We start from the raw sequence: 19,505 nt of genomic DNA on the forward strand, positions 1-19,505 counted from the left end.
TTTATTCATAGCAGCGATAAAAAAAATAAAACCTCCACTATTGGGGAAGACTCTTTCCATACTTTACATGAGCTGTTTCTCAATTCCAAGAACGCAGAGAACCGACTTATGTTCTTGTGGAGAGCGGTCTTGCCTAGTTACTTTAGAACAGGGTTCACCAACCTTTATGAAACTGAGAGCTACTTCTTGGGTACCGATCAATGTGGAGGGCTACCAGTTTGATAAACACTTCTCAAATAACACATTTGCTCAATTTACTTTTAATTATATTTTATGTTTTTGGTAATAATTAATGATATTCATCCATGTGAAGACACTGATCATGTTAATGATTCTCACAAAAGTTATCAACAATGAATTAACAGGGTAGGAAGTAACCTGTATTTAATGTATCAATGTGCAACGCTTTATTTTTATATATCGCTGCAAATATTTACATTTTTAAATGATTACTTCTATATTAGATGAAGCTTACTGGTAAGTGGCGCTATGGTGAGCTATTTTTAAATACCATGTTGGTGACCCCTGCTTTAGAAGAACAAACTCAGGAGACCGCAAAAACACAGAACGCGTCCTGTGAGAAATGAGACGCTGCGTTCTTGCTGATGGTCACATGACCTTCACGCATTTTTTGTGGAAAATTATTAAACATTATAGCATTCATACAGCAATTTTTTGTTTTCCCCCTTTTCACAATATATACTATGCATAAAGACTTTACAAATATGTTGCACAGTACAAATAAAACAGATTTTAATACGAATTTCTGCAAATAAAAACCATAATTGCGTTTTATGTAAGATTTTCATAGTAATGTTTACTTTCACCATCTCATTTAGAGAAACTTCTTAGATAGATAGGTTATATCTCTGAACTTTAATAATACATTTCTATAAGATGCTGCGCTTCCCACATGATTTATTCAGTCGCAATAACATCTACGACTTCTCAAGTGAATTTTGTGCTTAAGTCTGCATCCACGCATCTTTGATATCATGAACACATCCAGGAAGTTTCACGCGTCCTCCGTTCTTGCAGTCTTGAGTTTTGGAACTGAGCTTTGGCAGCTGATGATGACGTTACACAAAAACACGAGGACGCAAAATCTCTAAAGAACGCATATTGAGAAACAGCCATGGTTTCTTTAAGTTACTTCTATTTGGTAGATGGTATAACGTCCCTTATAAAGCAAAAAAGGCCAAGTACAGGAAGACGTTTATTCACATTTATTCACTATAGTATTTTAAAATAATTGTGTAAGTGTATTTATTTTTTGTTGTTTTGTGTGAGCCAATGTCTAAAGACAATTTTATAACCCCAGAAGTATAGAAAAACCTGTAATTTTAGCATTTGGGGACTTTTTGTTTTTTGGTACCATAAGGAAAATGACACATAAATCCCACTGAATGTGTTTTAATGTGTAAAATTGCTGAATTATTTTCTGTGAGGGTTGGATTTAGGGGTAGAGTTGGGGGGGAGGCATGGAATACACAGTCTGTACAGTATAATAATGATTATGTCTATGGAGAGTCCATATAAAACATGAAAAGCCAATGTGTGTGCGCACAAGTGAGAAAGAGGTGTGTCAGGTTTTAAACTCTTCTGATCCTTCTTCAGGTCTTTAAGGGATTAGTGTACTTGCTTACTGGGACGCTGTTTACACTGTTTCAGGAACATGGAAATCTCTCTCTTTCTCTCTCTGTCTGTCTATCACTCATATGTAGGCCCACACAGAATCTGCGCGCACAGAAATCCACAGATTTTTTGCAGTTTTAGCCCATCGAGTCTATTTATTTACTTGTGTAAATGTGTTTAAATTCATATTCCGTTTTGAAACTAATTTCATTCATACCATTTACTAATATTAAAATATTCATATGATTTATTTACAGTTTGTAAAGTAATATTTTCTCTTTTAGTAGAAATATTATATGTGAGACTTTGTTTACCAAATAAGTGGATCTAATTGGATTTGCATTGTAAACAGCAAATAAGAGTTAAAAATATAGTATTTTAAAATTTTATATATTAAGTTTTTAGTTGTGATTCTCCCAAAAAATCATTCCACATAAATCTGCTAATTTTTTTTTTTTACAAAATTCGTGCGCAGAAATAGATTCTGTCTGGTCCTACTCATATGACACAGAACACTATCTTGCCTTTTATACAAATACATACACTAGTTATTAGATGTTATGAAATGAAAAGAAAAATAACATAAGACCTATAGGTAAATCTGTTTCCTTGGACAGCAGACTTTAATCTTTACAGTTTAGTTCATTGCAGCAAATGGGCAATCACAATCAAGCATACCACAAAAAGCTGCTTGATAAATAGAAATAAAAGCCTTGAGTGTCACTCTCAGCATTAGTGTTACTCCCCTCTCTCCACCTCCTGCATTCTGTGCACCTGCTCCCGGTCATGCTTTCATTTGGGGTGAAGGGCTGAATTAAAGCTCCCCTAAAAACTATTCATTCTCTCCCTCCCACCTCACACACACATGCACGTACGCACAAAGACTGCATGTTTTGTTCTCTTTTATATTTATATGTATTGGTATAAAACTACAGCTTGTTAGTAAAAGCCTTTACTCTTTTTAACATTCATTTATTATTTTAACTTCTTTATTTTGCTTATACTTTACCCTCAAGTCCTAATGATGATGCTAAATATTCATGTTAAATCTCTGTCTTATTTACAGATTTCAAGCATCATGCCTGTGGCAGCCATCAGCACAGAGCATGGTAGGTATCTTCATATACAAGATAAAGTGTATATACAACTGAAGTCAGAATTATTAGCCCCCCTTTAAATATTTCCCAAATGATTAATAAAGCAAGGAAATTTTCACAGTATGTCTGATAATATTTTTCTTTTGGAGAAACTCTTATTTGTTCTATTTTGGCTAGGAAAAAAACTGTTTTAAATTTTTTAAAAAGCATTTTAAAGTCAATATTATTAGCCTCTTTAAGCTATTTTTTGATTGTCTGCAGAACAAACCATCATTATACAATAACCTGCCTAATTACCCTAACCTGCTTAGTTAACCTAATTAACCTAGTTAAGCCTTTAAATGTCACTTTAAGCTGTATAGAAGTGTCTTGAAAAATATAGTCAAATATTATTTACTGTCATCATGGCAAAGATAAAATAAATCTGTCATTAGAAATGAGTTATTAAAACTATTATGTTTAGAAATGTGTTGAAAAAATCTACTTTCTGTAAAACAGAAATTGGGGGTGAAAATAAAGGGATAGTAATTCTGATTTCCACTGTATATAGTGTTTTTGACACTCCACTTTTGTGATATATCCACACAAATACTTACTTCTCATATTTGTATTACTTTATTTTATGGGTTATTTAATAGCAGTGTGTAGCAGTGAACATGCATACATAGATGCTTTATCTCCTTTTTGTTAATATTTCCACTGGCATGCTGTCATAATCATCATATTTAATAGTGTATTATGTTCATGTTGAGATTCATTTTCAGTGATGACACCAAATATATTTAAGCAAAAAAAAAAAAAAAAAAAAAAATATATATATATATATATATATATATATATATATATATATATATATATATATACATACATATATATATATATGTGTGTGTGTGTGTGTGTGTGTGTGTGTGTGTGTGTGTGTGTGTGTGTGTGTGTGTGTGTGCTTTTTAAAAATATATATTTCAGTAATCAAAAGCATGTTCAGTTTACTGAAATTGTTATATTATTAGGTGGTTCATACCACTGTGGCGACCCCGGATTAATAACGGGACTAAGCCAAAAATAAAATGAATGAATGAATTATATTATTATAAATTATTATAAATGAAAGATGTACATTATATTGTACTGAAGTATTGTATTTCTTTCACAGTTTCTTCTGAACCTTTGCTTTGATAGATGTTCATGTAAATTCTTGAGGTTTAATTAACACAGTCTCACAGAAAGGACAACACTACTTTTGTTTTATTTTTCCAAAAATTGACAAAATTTGCAACCTCTTTATGATTGAATTGACTTCTGTTTGTGCTTCCCACATCACAGAAATAATAAGGCTACTTCATAGCAGAGTGTTTCTTTAAATCAGTGTATTTTAATCAGAATGAATGAAATCAACCTCATTTACAGCACATATATTTTTCTCTGCACTTATTTGGACCCTACTGCAGATGGCTCAGCATCAGTACTGAAAACTAGCATGGTATTGTGCCTTTGGCACAAACAGCAGCTACAACAATATCATTTAAATCATTCAAAGAACTTGAAGTTAACCCAAAACAGAGCAGATCACAACAGATGAATCACAGAAATGAGGGTCGTTGATGCTAATTTGTTTGATTGCGGTGAGGAATTTCCTGGTGCTATAAACATGGGCACACTTGTGGCTGCCACAGATGGCTGGCATAGAAACGGGGATGCCCAGCCTCAGTCATATCATTCTCTGGAGATCTACTTGACATTTTCTTGCCCTGCAGCATCTGCTAAAACACTCTGATTCTGGAACTCAGAGGTTTGAGTAGGCTATGTTAAAGAAACACTCAACTTGTTTTGCAAAAAGGCTCAATTTTATAACTCATCTAGTGTTAAAGAGTTCAAATTAACCCTTTTTTTAACCCAACCAGTTAATCCCCTGGTCTGGCATGAGCACTTATAGCTTAGCTTAGCTTAGCATAGATCATTGAATTGGATCATTAGCATCTCACTCAAAAAGGACCAAAGTGTTTAGATAATTTTCATGTTTAAAGCTTGACTTTTCTTTGTTTACATTGTGTACTAAGGCTAAATGATATTATGCAGCAGCTTTGGTACAGCAACAAAATTCCTTTATTATTAAGCAGGAATGAGAGTTTAGTTCCTAGCAAAATAGTCCTAGAAAATAGCAAACTTTTGTATTGCATCACTCTTAGAACATGATGTACGAGTCGAGCTTTAAATAGGACATTTATCAAAACTAATTTTTTATTTTTTTGAGCTAGATGTTAATCATCTAATCAAATTCAATAAATTATGCTAAGATGCGCTAAAAGTGCTCCTGCCATACCCAGAGATGGGCTGGATTAAAAAAAGGTCAAACTCAACTTGAGCAAATGAGCAAATGTGTCAATATATAGATATAAAATGCGTCTTGATAAGCTGATCAGATCTCTTTGTGTTTTTGCCCTCAGCTGTGCCCCAGGTGCTGGACACACTGAGCGACAGCACCAGCTCCACCACTGCCAATGATCTGGACCTCATCTTCCTCAAGGGCATCATGGAGAGCCCGGTGGTCAGTTTACTTTATGCAGATAGTCCCCTTTATGCATATAAGGCTGGATGATAAAACAACAATGATAATTATCAGGATGTCATTTTCCCTTGATAAAACATGTTTGATAAATGTTTAACATGATGATTATGCTTTCAAGCAGAGCTAAACAAACTAAAAAGTTAAGATATCGGTTTGTTTACATGTAGATAAGTCTTAAATCAATCACACGACCAGCTCAAGAGCCACACTTGAATTTAAAAAGAACTCAAATGTCTGTCTTTAACTGATACATTGTCAAGCAGGTGCTGATGTTCTCAATAGTACTGATAAACAGGAGAAACTCTGTGCCGTTAAAGGGTCATGACACCCCCAACTTTCGGTTCAGGTCTACCTCAGAATATTTTCAAAAGATGCATCATAATGGGCGTAGAGCTCCGCGAGCAAAGGGCAGGAGTGGGCATGGCAGCTGAAGGATTTAGGCAAACACAGCAGCACGCAACGTGTCTAAATGTGAACAAACTCCACTGATAATCCGCCATTCTCCAATTCTCATACTGCTCTCCCGACAAAAAAGCTTGCTGCACACAAACAGCTTTGCTGTATCGGCCCTTACCGCATTGCGGGGAAAAACATGCAACAAAACTCCGTGGATCATGTAAACAAAAGCAAATGACCCTACATGAACAGCTAAATACTGTGTGCCGTGGGTCCGTGTTTCACAGCGTGGCACTGGCAGGTCTACCTTGCCTTTGAAAAGCATGTGCAGTCTTGAATAATTAAGAAGCAGGCTCCTCTCATAGGATAAGAAAACTCAGCTATGTATAATAATGAGAAACCGACACGTCATCTTTGCATTTGCAGTTTTGCGATGCGTCGCCAATTTTGATCCCGCCCCAAAAATTATTTTAAACCTGGAAGATGAAATTAGCTGACAAAAGCTCAAAATGATCCAGTTTTTCCCACAATTAAAGCTAACAGGTGCTAACATTGTCCTAACTGATGCTCAACACACAAATCTGTTAAAATCTCAAAAAAAGTACTCAAGGTATTCGTGAATATTTTTTTTTTTTTGCTAAACCTAAAAGATATTTTTTTAAAAAGCTGGTAACTGGTAAACACTGAAATCCATAGTAGAAGGATGAATACTATTCTTACATTGTTTCAAGCTGTCTTCAAACTATCTTCTTTTGTGTTCAAACAGGTTTGTGAAGGAATGATGACATAAATTTCAGTTTTGAGTGAACAATTCACTTAGTCTACAGATTTACCAGGGTTTTACTGAAGTGCCAGTAATTGCTGTACCATTGTGTTGTGGTAGAATTAGAAGAAATACATATGAATTTTTGTTATGATTGTCAACAAACTAGTGGCTGCAGATCGCTAACGGAATACAAATCCAGACTACATATACTGTCATGCACTACACACACACACCTGTTCCAGATCACGTATGATTACAGACACACAGCCTGGGGATTTGCCAGCATGTTATTGTTTGCTTCTGCCTGACCATTCTTTTTATAATAAATCCTGCATTTGAATCTGCAACTCGGTTGTCAGCATCTCCCTTGTAACAGAAGACTCAGCACTGATGTGTGTGTGTGTGTGTGTGTGTGTGTGTGTGTGTGTGTGTGTGTGTGTGTGTGTGTGTGTGTGTGTGTGTGTGTGTGTGTGTGTGTGTGTGTGTGTTTGTGTGTGTGTGTGTGTGTGTGTGTGTGTGTGTGTGTGTGTGTGTGTGTGTGTGTGTGTGTGTGTGTGTGTGTGTGTGTGTGTGTGTTTAAATAGTCCTTTTAATAAGTCTTTCACAACCCACCAGCTGTGTATAATCATTTAAGATCCGGAACAGGTGTGTGTGTGTGGTGAGTGCATGACAGTATATGTAGTCCATGCAATGGCAAATTTGTAGTCCGTTAGCAATCTGCAGCCAGTAGATTTTGTTATTAAGATCAATTAAATGCATGAAAGGGATAGTTTAATATATTTATTCAGGTATATTTCTGAATAATAGGCTAATGCTAAAAAAAAATTATTAGAGGTATTATATAAGACATACAGTAATGTAGCTATTTGTTTAATGGTTCTAACTGTATTTGCATTGTAAACTTTATTATGACACTTCATTTGTCAAGCTTTCAACTAAACTCTCAAAATAGTAAAAAGAGTATATATATATATATATATATATATATATATATATATATATATATATATATATATATATTATTTTCTGCAAGCTGTTCTAGATGTAAAAAAAATGACATCTTACCATAGAGTTGTCAAAAATAACAGTTGCAAAATAAAAATTCACATTGTCACATAACATATATGAAAAAACAAACGATGAATATGACGCTTAACCTGAATGATCTCTCAGAGTGCAGAGAGTCTGGAGGAGACCCGACTGGAGGCTGTGAGGGACAATAATGTGGAGCTGGTGCAGGACATTCTGAGAGAGCTGAGCCCCTTTACACACCGCAGCAACACAGCAGCAGAGCTGTCCCGCATACTCAACCAGCCACACTTTCAGGTACACAAACTGACCAAATGAAATAAGATTAATATATATATACATCTACTAATATATATATACATATACCACTCTGATTAATTACTTGCACCCTGTGTGATTGATGTATTTGATGGTTTAGTCTCTGTTGGAAACCCATGACTCTGTGGCCTCTCAGACGTGTGAGTCTCCACCTCCCAGCCCCTGTGCTTTCATGGAGCCACCCATCAGCACCGCACAGGTGCCTGCTGATGCCATCCGCATGGTGGGCATTCGCAAAGTGCCTGGAGAGCACCTGGTAAGATGACATTCAGTGTTTCCGTCTGCAATTAAACAAATTAATCTAATGAAAATCTAAAGAAATTATATTAAAGCCACAGAAATGTTTAACACAAAATCTTATCTTTATGCTCTGCTTCAAAATATATGAATACAAATTATTTGCAATTCTATATTAATTAGATTATATCATTTGATGTTATCGGTGTATATTTTATATTACTGAATTTTTGTCATAATTGTACATTGTAAATTACATTATAGTCTTTTATTATTATATTTCTGTTAAATGTTCTTTCATATGGGCGACGCAGTGACGCAGTAGTCGGCTCACAGCAAGAAGGTCGCTGGGTCGTAGGTTCAAAACTCGGCTCAGTTGGCGTTTCTGTGTGGAGTTTGCATGTTCTCCCTGCGTTCGCGTGGGTTACCTCCGTGTGCTCCAGTTTCCCCCACAGTCCAAAGACATGCAGTACAGGTGAATTAGGCTAAACTGTCCGTAGTGTATGAGTGTGTGTGTGTGTGTGTGGATGTTTCCCAGAGATGGGTTGCGGCTGGAAGGGCATCCGCTGCATAAAAATGTGCTGGATAAGTTGGCAGTTCATTCCGCTGTGGTGACCCCGGATTAATAAAGGGACTAAGCCGATGAGAATAAACGAATGAATGAATGTTCTTTCATTCATTTCCTTTTTGGCTTAGTCCCTTTATTAATCCGGGGTCGCCACAGCGGAATGAATCGCCAACTTATCCAGCATTTGTTTTACGCAGCGGATGCCCTTCTAGCTGCAACCCATCACTGGGAAACATCCATACACACACACACACTCATGCACTACGGTCAATTTTTAGCATATCCAATTCACCTGTACCACATATCTTTGGACTTATGGGGGAAACCGGAGCACCCGGAAGAAATCCATGCGAACACGGGGGGAATGATGTAAAGTCCACACATAAATTCCAACTGACCCAGCTGAGGCTCAAACCTTTTTGCTGTGAGGCGAACATGCTACCCACTGCGCCACCACATCACCATATTTCTGTTAATCAGAAATATATATATATATATATATATCAGAGGCCGCGTTAGACTTTGTCATTGTCTGTCATTTTGATGGAGAGGGTTGTAAAAATTCCGTCATAGCTTATTATTGACCATATTTTCTAATCGCTTTTTTCATTCATATTTTAATAATGAACTTGCACGACGAGCATAAAGGCAAAATTATTTATTTATTTACTTGACAAATGAACAAAAACTCATATCTGCCTTACCTCATATCTTCCTCCTGCGTCGACCTGAACTGAGTGCTTGCCTGTACGTAATCAAACGCATCAAGAGAAACTAATGCAGAGGCAATTGTCATTAAATTCTGTGTCTATATATATATTTATATATATATATATATATATATATATATATATATATATATATATATATATATATATATATATATATATATATATATATATATATATATATATATATATATATATATGTATATATATATATATATATATATATATATATATATATATATATATATAGTATACAGTGTGTATATAATTGCTTACATGCAACAACAGAAATATTTTTAACAATATTTTTAATTATTATACACTGTTATACACTGTTTCTTTACAAAAAAAAAACTGTTGAATATTTGTTTTACTTTTATTCTAGTCAGGAGCCATGTGCACCCACTAATATGTAAAATGTGCTGCTGACATTTTATCCAATATTGCCAAAGCATGTCAGATGTGTATAAAATATGTAATATATCAACATCATCAAATAAAAAAAATACAGCAAATGAGAAATAAATGACATAAAGGAATAAAAACATGTATATAATAAAATCTTAGTATAAGTAAAAAAGTATAATAATTACAAGAATAAAAAATGTAGATCTTTAAAATAAGGCAAATTAGTTCGTTAACCATTTCTAATGGTGTACAAATATTTTGCAGCCAGTTTAGATGTCATTTCGTCTTCTCTGAGTGTATTCACCTTATTCTCAGCTGACGAGTGGGCGCTGCCATTTGAATCTTTTTGTTTCGCGACTTCCGGTCACATTCACTTCCATTCATTTTTTGACGTTAACAACTGCTCGTTACGCTGCTTGATGTTGCAATTTAATATTTTCTTATTATATTATGCTACTTTGTCTGTGTAGTCATGCAAACATTTGTTTGTTGAGCAAGTAGTTTGGCCATTTTCTGCCGTTTATTAACCTAGTCATTTCTCCCATAGGCGACTGAATCGGAAGTTCTAAGACAATCGCGAAAACAGGCGCACTTCCGCATTTTAGAATAAGGTCAATAGAAAAGTTGATCTGAGTCATTTAGATCAAAGAGTTAATTTTTGTCAGCTGTGAAGCCAATCGAAAGTAAATCAGGCTTAAAATAAAAATGTTATGCAAAAACGCATTTAATTAACTAATACTTTAGAAAGCAAAATCAAAAGCCAAATTCTGGATATTTTAGGAGATTTAGAAATCCTGTATAGATATATTTAAGTTCTAAAAAAGCCACGTCTCTGTGGGTCCTGTGGGTCATGTGACCCGCCCAAGTAAAGTCTATTTGTGGAAAGCACTGTATATATAGTTAAATTGTGAATATACAACTTTTAATTGTAATTGTAAAAATGCAATCTAAAATACATAAAAGTGATGGGGAAGTGTTGGTATTTGAATGATTAAAATGCACTGCTGCTATTTTGCTGCTATCTTGTTGTATTAGGGTGTGACATTTCGTATTGAGAATGGAGAGCTGGTGATCGCCCGTATTCTCCATGGGGGGATGATTGATCAGCAGGGTCTGCTTCACGTGGGTGACATCATCAAAGAGGTGAATGGGAGAGAGGTGGGTGACGACCCTCGAGTGTTGCAGGAGGTACTGCAGGAGACCAGCGGCAATATTGTGCTCAAAATCCTTCCCAGCTACCAGGAGCCACATCCCCCCCGACAGGTACCAGCTCCTTATCCTAAATACAAAATGAGACGTATTCTGTGCCTTTCTGCCAGGGTTCTTTGGATATCATTGACCCCGTTTTTACCTAGTGTTTTATCTCATGTTGTTTTGAAACATCCACATATGCAGATCACAGCTATCTACTTTCCACTTGTTTTTTTTCTCAGCTGCTCTTTCGTTGTTGTCATGGAGACTAGAGTAAGGAGTGAGTCTCACTCTCATCTAAAGCCAGATGTGTTTACTTTGAGAGGACTGTGAGCTTAAGGCTTATGCCAGATGATCTCGGTGGACACTTTAGCATTTTTAAATTCTCTAGATTAAAGTCAGCATAAAAAAGAAGATTCATGTGTGATTTATATATTATTTCCTGTTGTGATGTTTTTATCTGAGTACGGCTTCTTAAACGGCTTCTCAAAATGCAGGGGGAAGCTTGATTTTGTTCATTGGGAATGGATTGATTGGTTGGTCCAGTGAAAACAAAATGGATTGAATTGAAACAATTTATGTAAACATTACTCTTTTTAATTAAAAGAAGTGTAACATATGCCAGCTTAAAAGAAACTATATGAGCAAATCTTATGCCCTTGTCCTCAATGGGTATATTTGGGAATGCCGTATTTAGCATCCATGTTAGAGTTCACAACTCTCATGCTGGAAACAAAGGTTTGAATCCAGAAGGGCCATGACCCAAAAGTGACTCACTAGAACTGGAGGGGTTACATTGGTGACTTGACCAGGATGTCAGGAAGAACCTGAGGTGTTAAATTTGAGTCCTAGAAGGGCTGAGTAGTTTTAGAGGTGTTACATTGGCAAGCTGAAGAATGGAGAGTAAGGCCCCGTTTACACTAGTGCGTTTTAGTTTTAAAACGGCGTTGTAGAATAAAAACGATCCGCGTCCACACTCGCGTTTTACCCAGCGTTTCTGAACAGCTCTCCGTCCACACCAAAACGCTGAAAACGCACATCACGTGACCACACACACACTCTCGGGCAAGCACTCCAGCATTTCTAACCAGATGAGAGCTCTGCTTGTCGGACTGCTCATCAAGCATCTCCCGCTGGATCTAATCTCACTATATTTGCTAAACGTGATATTTCATTCATGTTGTTGTTTTTATCTAACGACATAGGCCAATTCCCTGACTTTGGTCATTGGAATCTATTAAGTTACTTGTTCACGGGTAACATGTTTTGGTTAAGTGCAAAGATAAGTTAATGATTAATCCAGGTACATTGACTGATCGCTTGCCTTTATTTCCTACAATGTATAAACTTATTGTATGTTATACTTTTATAATTATCGATTATTAAAACTGATATTCAGCAGAAGAGAGGGTGCGTTTCGTATTTTCACTGAAATTGAAAGGAGGCAGTTGTTATAGGCTCCGTTTTGTTATAAATATCCACACAGTGAAGATGACGCTCATATATGCAGCACGGCGCCTCAACATTTCTGCTGTCTGTTAAGTTGCTAATATTAAAAAGAAAATAGGCAGTTCCTTAAATCATGTTTACATTTTATTGTTGAGAAAGTGAAACAACGTAGCCAAGGTGATGTGAATGAAGTTATAAAGTACACTGTTCCCTTTGAAGATTTACCCGTGTCCTCGGTATGTTTTCCATATCAAACTGAGAAGGGGGAGACTGCAGCCTTGATCAAACTTGCGAAGACTTAACTTACAAGAAGAGGATGCGAGACTGAACTGTGTGTGGGCTACTTAATATTGAGGAAAAGCCCCAATCAGATAGGCGAACGTTTGCAGCCCCGCCTCCGTTTTCAGATGTCTCCGTCTTTCCCCATCCACACTGAGACGGAGCAGCAGCGTTTTAGAATGAAAACGGCCTTTCCAGCGTTTTCAAAAAGCTCCGTTTTCGGCGCTCGAGAACTCCGGCGTAGTGTGGACGGATGGCGTAACCGTAGCAAAACTTATGCGTTTTCAAACTAAAACGCACTAGTGTAAACGGGGCCTAAGTGTAACAAAAGCCAGCTAACAAATACTGTGCGAGTAGGATTGCTGTAGCTGAAATGGTAGAGCATGGCGCTAACAATGCCAAGGTTCTCAGTTCGATTCCCAGAGAAATTCAAGAACTGATAAAACATTTACCTTCAGTGTATGTAGCAAATGTCTGCCAATTGCATAAATGTAAATGAGTTAACTTCACTGTCCTGGCCTCAAGCCACAATTCTAGACTGACTCCTAGGGCTTTTGCATCTTTCTAAACCTGGATTTATACTTTTGCCTGGTGCCGTATCGCACACCTCCGCTGAGTGCGCGCGCACCTCGCGAAACAGTCGAGGCTTTTATACTTGCCGTGTTTGAATTGTGATAACCTTTAAAACGACAGGGGGCGATCAAAAGAAACTGACCATAAAGTCAGATGGATAAACAGAGAAATAGAAACTTTCCAGAACTACGTCATGTCATTAATATCATTCAATATTTTTAAACAAATTATTTTTATATTGATTTATAAATTATTCTATTTGTTATTTTAGAATAGGATTTTTATAACATTCAAGATTTTTTTTGTTAAACTTTGATGCATTACTTGCTTTTGTTCATATCTTGGACAGTTTTACCTTTTAAAGTTTATTAAAATATTAATGACGAGAACATGGGCTGCTCTACAAAAATAATTTTATTATGGCAAGAATAAAAGCAAAATAACAGAGTACACTTACTAAAAAATACAGATTTTTTTTTTTTTTTGATTTAGCCTGCTCCACAATTCACACATTATTGTCTGGCTAGTTTCTGTGCTATACTTATGGTAAAAAGGCAATAATGGTTCAACATTAAGCCTAGAGAAACAGGCATCAGTATATTGTAAACCGATAGGTTCAAATATATCTTTCCAGTTATCAAAGAAATAATTTGTTCCTTAATTATAGTTTTGATATTAATTTGTTTTAAATTAAAAAATTGTAATATACACATCAGTGTAAAACCCATGACTGGTGAAAAAACATATTTCTGTAATTGTGATCCTGGGTCTCTACATTTGCCATGGCCTCTTTGGCTTTAACAAACATATCCATCAGGTTTTTCCAAACTTTTTAACAAAAACTGTCCTCTTTCCCACAGCTGTTGCAGTTTCTAGCCAGAATTATTGGTCATCTGGTTATCTCTATAATCACGGATCATAAAGATGTGTGTACAGTCATCCTGTTTTACACAAAATATCTTCAAAGTGATTCATATTCAACTCAAATCAAGTGTGGAGCTGTGCGCACTGTTCGCTCGAGTCTCAAAAAAAAAATATGCGCCCCGCCAGCCGAAATCATGTTGCACGCTCATTGAAAAGTAAGAATGATTAATAAATCTATATGTAACAGTCCCTTAAAAGTCACGTCGCGTCTTCAGTTTCAATCTAGTACACTTTGCACTCATACAACAAACGTACCGTGGCAAAGTTCAACCAAACCACTCTCTAGCACACCTCTTCCAGGGCCGGCAAACTGAACCGCACCTAAGCCTGATTCAGAGCACTCATACTTGTCAAACGAACCGGGAAATGCACCTGGGCACGAATCGGATAGCATAGTGTGAGTACGCCCTAAGTGTACTCAACCATGCTGGAAGTCCTGATTTATATCTCACTTGGGTCATGATGAGATGCAGAATTACATTGGTACTAAGTCCTGAATGGGAGCAAGTTAATCCCGAGTTGTTACTGATATGTCCCAGATGGGAGCAATTAGAAACAGAGGTGTCACATTGGTGCCATGACCCGGATGTGATCAAGTAAAACCAGATGTGGCACATTTGTGCCATGACCTGGATGTGGGCAAGTAGAACCTGAGGTGTCACGTTGGTGCCGTGACCAAAATGTGATCAAGTAGAACCAGGTTTAACATTGCTGTCATGACATCAGATTGGAGGAGTGAGGGTTTTATGGGGATAATTGTAAAGGAGGCCAGCTAGTACAGTCTGCTCAAATAAACATCACTTCCCTGGCCTGAAGAGGTGCACTAGTGACTGACACATTATTACTTAATCTTTGATATCTTTGTTAGTGTGAAAATTCCAGTTTGAACCCCACTTGGAGCAGGGCAATAAGAACTAGTAGGGTTAAACATGGATAAACAATTTATAATAAACACTGCAATATTTTTCTAAAAGCAAGACCCTCAATTTCAATGTCTCAAAATAAGAATAACTTCCTAGAATAACTAATACAAAAACTGATTAGATATTAATTGAAATGAATAAAAAATTTTGAATATTGCAAATAGGTTAGATCAGTAACATTAATGCATATTATATTTCACTTAGGGTCACTTTCATTCTGGTTTCCACAGGTTTTTGTGAAGTGCCATTGTGATTATGATCCTGCCAATGACAACCTCATTCCATGCAAGGAGGCGGGACTAATGTTCTCAAGTGGAGACATCCTGCAGATTGTTAACCAGGAAGATGTGAACTGGTGGCAGGTTGGCTTTTCTTAATTCTTGCACACCTTTTTGCTAAACAGTAAAATGACTAAAGACAATCTGCTTATTATTTAAGATATAAGCTTTCTCTTTAAAAAGTGTTCAGCCTAAAAAAATTATAAGCTATAAAATTGTAATACTGCTTGTTCATGATGAAAATAAAGCCCTTTAAAGAAAGTGTATTTTAATGATGTGTGTGTGCAGGCACGTCATGTGGAGGGAGGCAGTGCTGGACTGATTCCCAGTCAACTTTTGGAGGAGAAGAGGAAAGCTTTTGTTAAGAGAGATGTTGAGCTTTCACCAGCAGGTGATCATACAGATATATTAAATAATTAATAACATGACATTAAAGATTTCTGCTGGAATTTCAGCTTTGCCATAAAAGGACAAAATATATATTTTAAATCTATTATATGTATTTGACATATTTACCCATATAATTGGTGTTTGCATTTATTTGAAATCTTCTGTAGCATTCTAAATACATTAACAATCACATTTATCCCAGTGAATGCATCATTGTTGAATAAAATTATGATTTATTTCAGTTGTTTTTAACCCAAACCTTACTGAATGGTTGATTTGTGTATACTGCCATCTGGTGGATTGATGTCTAATATTTTAATCAAACATTAAACATTATCACTGTGCATCACAGCCAATCTTTGCAGTGGAATGGTGGGCAAAAAGAAAAAGAAAATGATGTATCTGACTACAAAAAATGCAGGTGTGTTATTTGTTTAAAATGCTGGTTTTGTCAAACTGTAAACCATTTTGACACTGTTCCTCAGTCCTTCAATTCTGGCTTATTCCCTGACAGATTTTGACAGGCACGAGTTACTGATTTATGAGGAGGTGGCAAAAGTTCCACCATTTCGCAGGAAGACACTGATTCTGATTGGTGCTCCTGGTGTGGGCAGACGAAGTCTGAAGAATAAGCTGCTGGTGTCAGACCCTCAGCACTACGGCGTCACCATTCCCTGTGAGTCCGAATGACCAAATGTACTCACAACTATGATCGCACAGAATCTGCACACACAGAAAGACTTTTAGCCCATCTTTGAGTCTGTGTATTTACTGTGTAAATGTGTGTAAATTTATATTTCTTTATTTTTTTTTTATTAATTTCAGTAATATTATTGACTAATATTAATTTGTTTATATGATTTATTTACAATTATTTACAAGTCTTTTGGTAGATATATTATATGAGAGACTTGCTTTATTTACCAAATAAGTGGATCTAATTGGATAACATTAAAGTTAAAAAGGTATTATTTATTACATTTTTAGTTATGATACTCCTAAATTCATAAATCTGCAGATTTGAAAAAAATTCTCAGCAGAAATAGCAAAAAATGTCCGCAGATTCTGTGTGGCCCTACTCACAACACAGTTCTGTCTCATTCTTGATTTAGAGGTAGAAAGCAGCATAAAATACTGCCTCCAATCACTGTTGCTTTTAATGAGAATTACACTTCAGTTTCTACTACAAACGCAGCTCTATGTTGTTAATTGTATTAACTTGTGTATATCTGACCACGATAGACTGAGCATAGCAGATTAACTGGAGATTTTCTAATTAAACAAGACAAAGGCTCAGAGCACAACTTATTGTGCAAATGCTATGGAGGAGTGATTGTTTGAAAGTGTTTACCAGCTAAAGCAAACTTTAAAGACTGCTGTTCGGAAATCGTGAAAGAAATCCCACTTACATCTCAATGGTTTGTTCTGCTATTTTGCTTTAAATATAACACATCATTGAAAGGCATAGTTCACCATACAAAAGAAGATTTCTTTGATGAATGCTGAAATAAAGAAGTGTGTAATATAGGTTTCTAATAAAATGTATAGGTTTATAATAGAAGGATTCAATAGCTGAAAAAAAATAATTCAAATGTAGAAGGATTCCTTAGCTGAATAAAAGGTTAAATCTCCCAGATTTTGCATGTATTACATAATGACTAGTGTTGGGTAAAGTTACTTATAAATGTAACATATAACAATCTTAAGCCTCTTGTTGTGAAGTCAAAAGCATCAGATGACTCAACTCTTTAAGAAGGATTCTTTATTGAGTTCATGCTGGTATTGCTGCAGCTATCGAAGTCTTCTTAGAAGTCTAATTAGTAGTCTAACAAGAAATCCTAGAGAGGTCTTCCAAGAAATTATAGTGAGAAGTCTTTCAAGAGAAGTCTTTTGTGAAGTCCCAAGTGAGAAGTCTAACTAGTGCAATGTTGCACTCTAGATTGTATGTGTTATAGGGGGTTGTAATACATAGGGGTGGAGTCAAATAAAAACAAAACATGCAAATGATGAAAAGAAATTAGCCTTGTGACAGACTTTCCCCAGCCCTGATATCATCAGTATAACTGTACCAGTTCAAATTCATAGGTGCAGTATTGCCCTGAACTTCATAGACACAAAAAGCACTTTGGAACCCTACCCTTAGCATTTACATCACTTAGGGGTCTGCCAGTGGTCAGTAAAACAAAAGATTAATGATTTTCACACCTGGGCTGCAAAACATTTTTAGAATGTCCTGATGTAATATACATAACCTTTTCAGTTATAATCGATTGTGTGGAAACCTACTGTAGATTTTTTACATTTGTAATAACACATATTAATCTTACCTACAATAAATCTTAATCTTAATGATGCAACATCATTTTACATTATCTAAAAAGCTACTAAATATTTGTTTATTTATTTTAAATGTGACTAAGATTGTAATATATTACTTTTAAAAGTAACTTTGCCCAACTCTGATAATGATGATTATATAAAAGTAAAGTGTGCCTATAGTCTAGTGTGATTGTAGCTTTAGATATGTACCTGAGCATGACCTGATGTAGCTGAGAATGTCATTTCTGTAAGATATGTATTTTTTGACACTGTTAATGTTTTGCTGTTGAGTGCATGGTCTAATGTTCACAGTGCTGTTGTTATGTAACTGTCCACAGACACCTCTAGAAAGGCCAAATCTGCAGACAGAGAGAATATGATGTATGCCTTCACATCCCGGAGTAAGATGGAAGCTGATATTAAAGCTGGCCGCTACCTTGAACATGGCGAATATGACGGCAACCTCTATGGCATCAAGATTGACTCCATTCATGAGGTAGTGGAGGCTGGACGCATCTGCATCCTGGACGTCAATCCACAGGTATGTGTTAGAATCCTTTCAGCATCAGAAGTTGTCAGCGCTAAGATCAAAGATTCCAAAATGCTATTTGAAAGTGTAAATTAGGGGTGCCCAAACTCAGTCCTGTAGGGCCCGTGTCCTGCAAAGTTTAGTTACAACCCTCTCAGACACACCTGGAATAGCTAATTAGGCTCTTACAGGCTTTTTAGAAACAACCATGCAGGTGTGTTGAGATAAAAATCTACAGGACACCAGCTGTCCGGGACCAAGTTTGGGCACCCCTGGTGTAAATAAATATTAAACACTCATGAAAACAAACCAATGCATTATTTAATAAATGATTTATTTAAAAAAAAAAAAACTTTTTATTCAGGATAGCTTTTAATGATTTGCTGGTTTAATGTCCTGTCTATTGCTTTTTACTGCTTGTATTTTTATGATATGCTTGTGATATACTGTCCTTAAGTGCTTTGAAGGGTGCCTATAAGTAAAAAAGTATTATTATTATTAATAACATCTTAACTGTCATCCCACATTTGGAAATCCCACTTCAAAATTATAGGTGATATACAGTAGGGCTGCATTGGAAAAATCTGACATTGTGATATTTTGTTTTGCTGTGATAAATGAATCTAATTTCACCAGATGACTTAAATTTAGATTGACTGGGATGATCAAGTCTTTTTCTATGCAGTGCATCTGCATAAAATGTAATATATTTCGAGCATATATAAATATGACAGGGCAAAAATACAAGTTAAATAAACAGTGCTATACTGTTTACTGGGGAGTCTAACAGCACAAAAACTGAAATCATTTTATACAATAATAATATTTAATAATATCTTTATCTTTTAATTTTTAATAATAAAATCTAATCTTGCAATGTGACTATTGCGGACAAGCACATT

General features: G+C 35.8%; 1 protein-coding gene across 3 annotated transcripts in view; it reads left to right on the forward strand.

Annotated features, from left to right (window-relative positions):
- Positions 1-19,505, forward strand: part of mpp2a (MAGUK p55 scaffold protein 2a) — a 76,386-nt gene that overhangs the window by 53,092 nt on the left and 3,789 nt on the right. For 2 of the 3 annotated variants that reach the window (XM_087242960.2, NM_001327790.2), the window contains 10 exons: positions 2,702-2,744; positions 5,177-5,277; positions 7,634-7,786; positions 7,908-8,063; positions 10,784-11,011; positions 15,318-15,449; positions 15,654-15,756; positions 16,108-16,176; positions 16,270-16,431; positions 18,413-18,615. In XM_087242960.2, the coding sequence (XP_087099086.1) occupies positions 2,714-2,744; positions 5,177-5,277; positions 7,634-7,786; positions 7,908-8,063; positions 10,784-11,011; positions 15,318-15,449; positions 15,654-15,756; positions 16,108-16,176; positions 16,270-16,431; positions 18,413-18,615 (1,338 nt within the window). In that variant the 5' untranslated portion in view covers positions 2,702-2,713. Of the gene's footprint in view, positions 1-1,329; positions 2,745-5,176; positions 5,278-7,633; positions 7,787-7,907; positions 8,064-10,783; positions 11,012-15,317; positions 15,450-15,653; positions 15,757-16,107; positions 16,177-16,269; positions 16,432-18,412; positions 18,616-19,505 lie in introns of those variants that run through there. The other variant, XM_087242959.1, reaches the window with a different exon arrangement.

Source organism: Danio rerio, chromosome 3, assembly GCF_052040795.2.
Source record: "Danio rerio strain M-AB ecotype USA chromosome 3, GRCz13ab, whole genome shotgun sequence".
Lineage (NCBI taxonomy): Eukaryota > Metazoa > Chordata > Actinopteri > Cypriniformes > Danionidae > Danio > Danio rerio.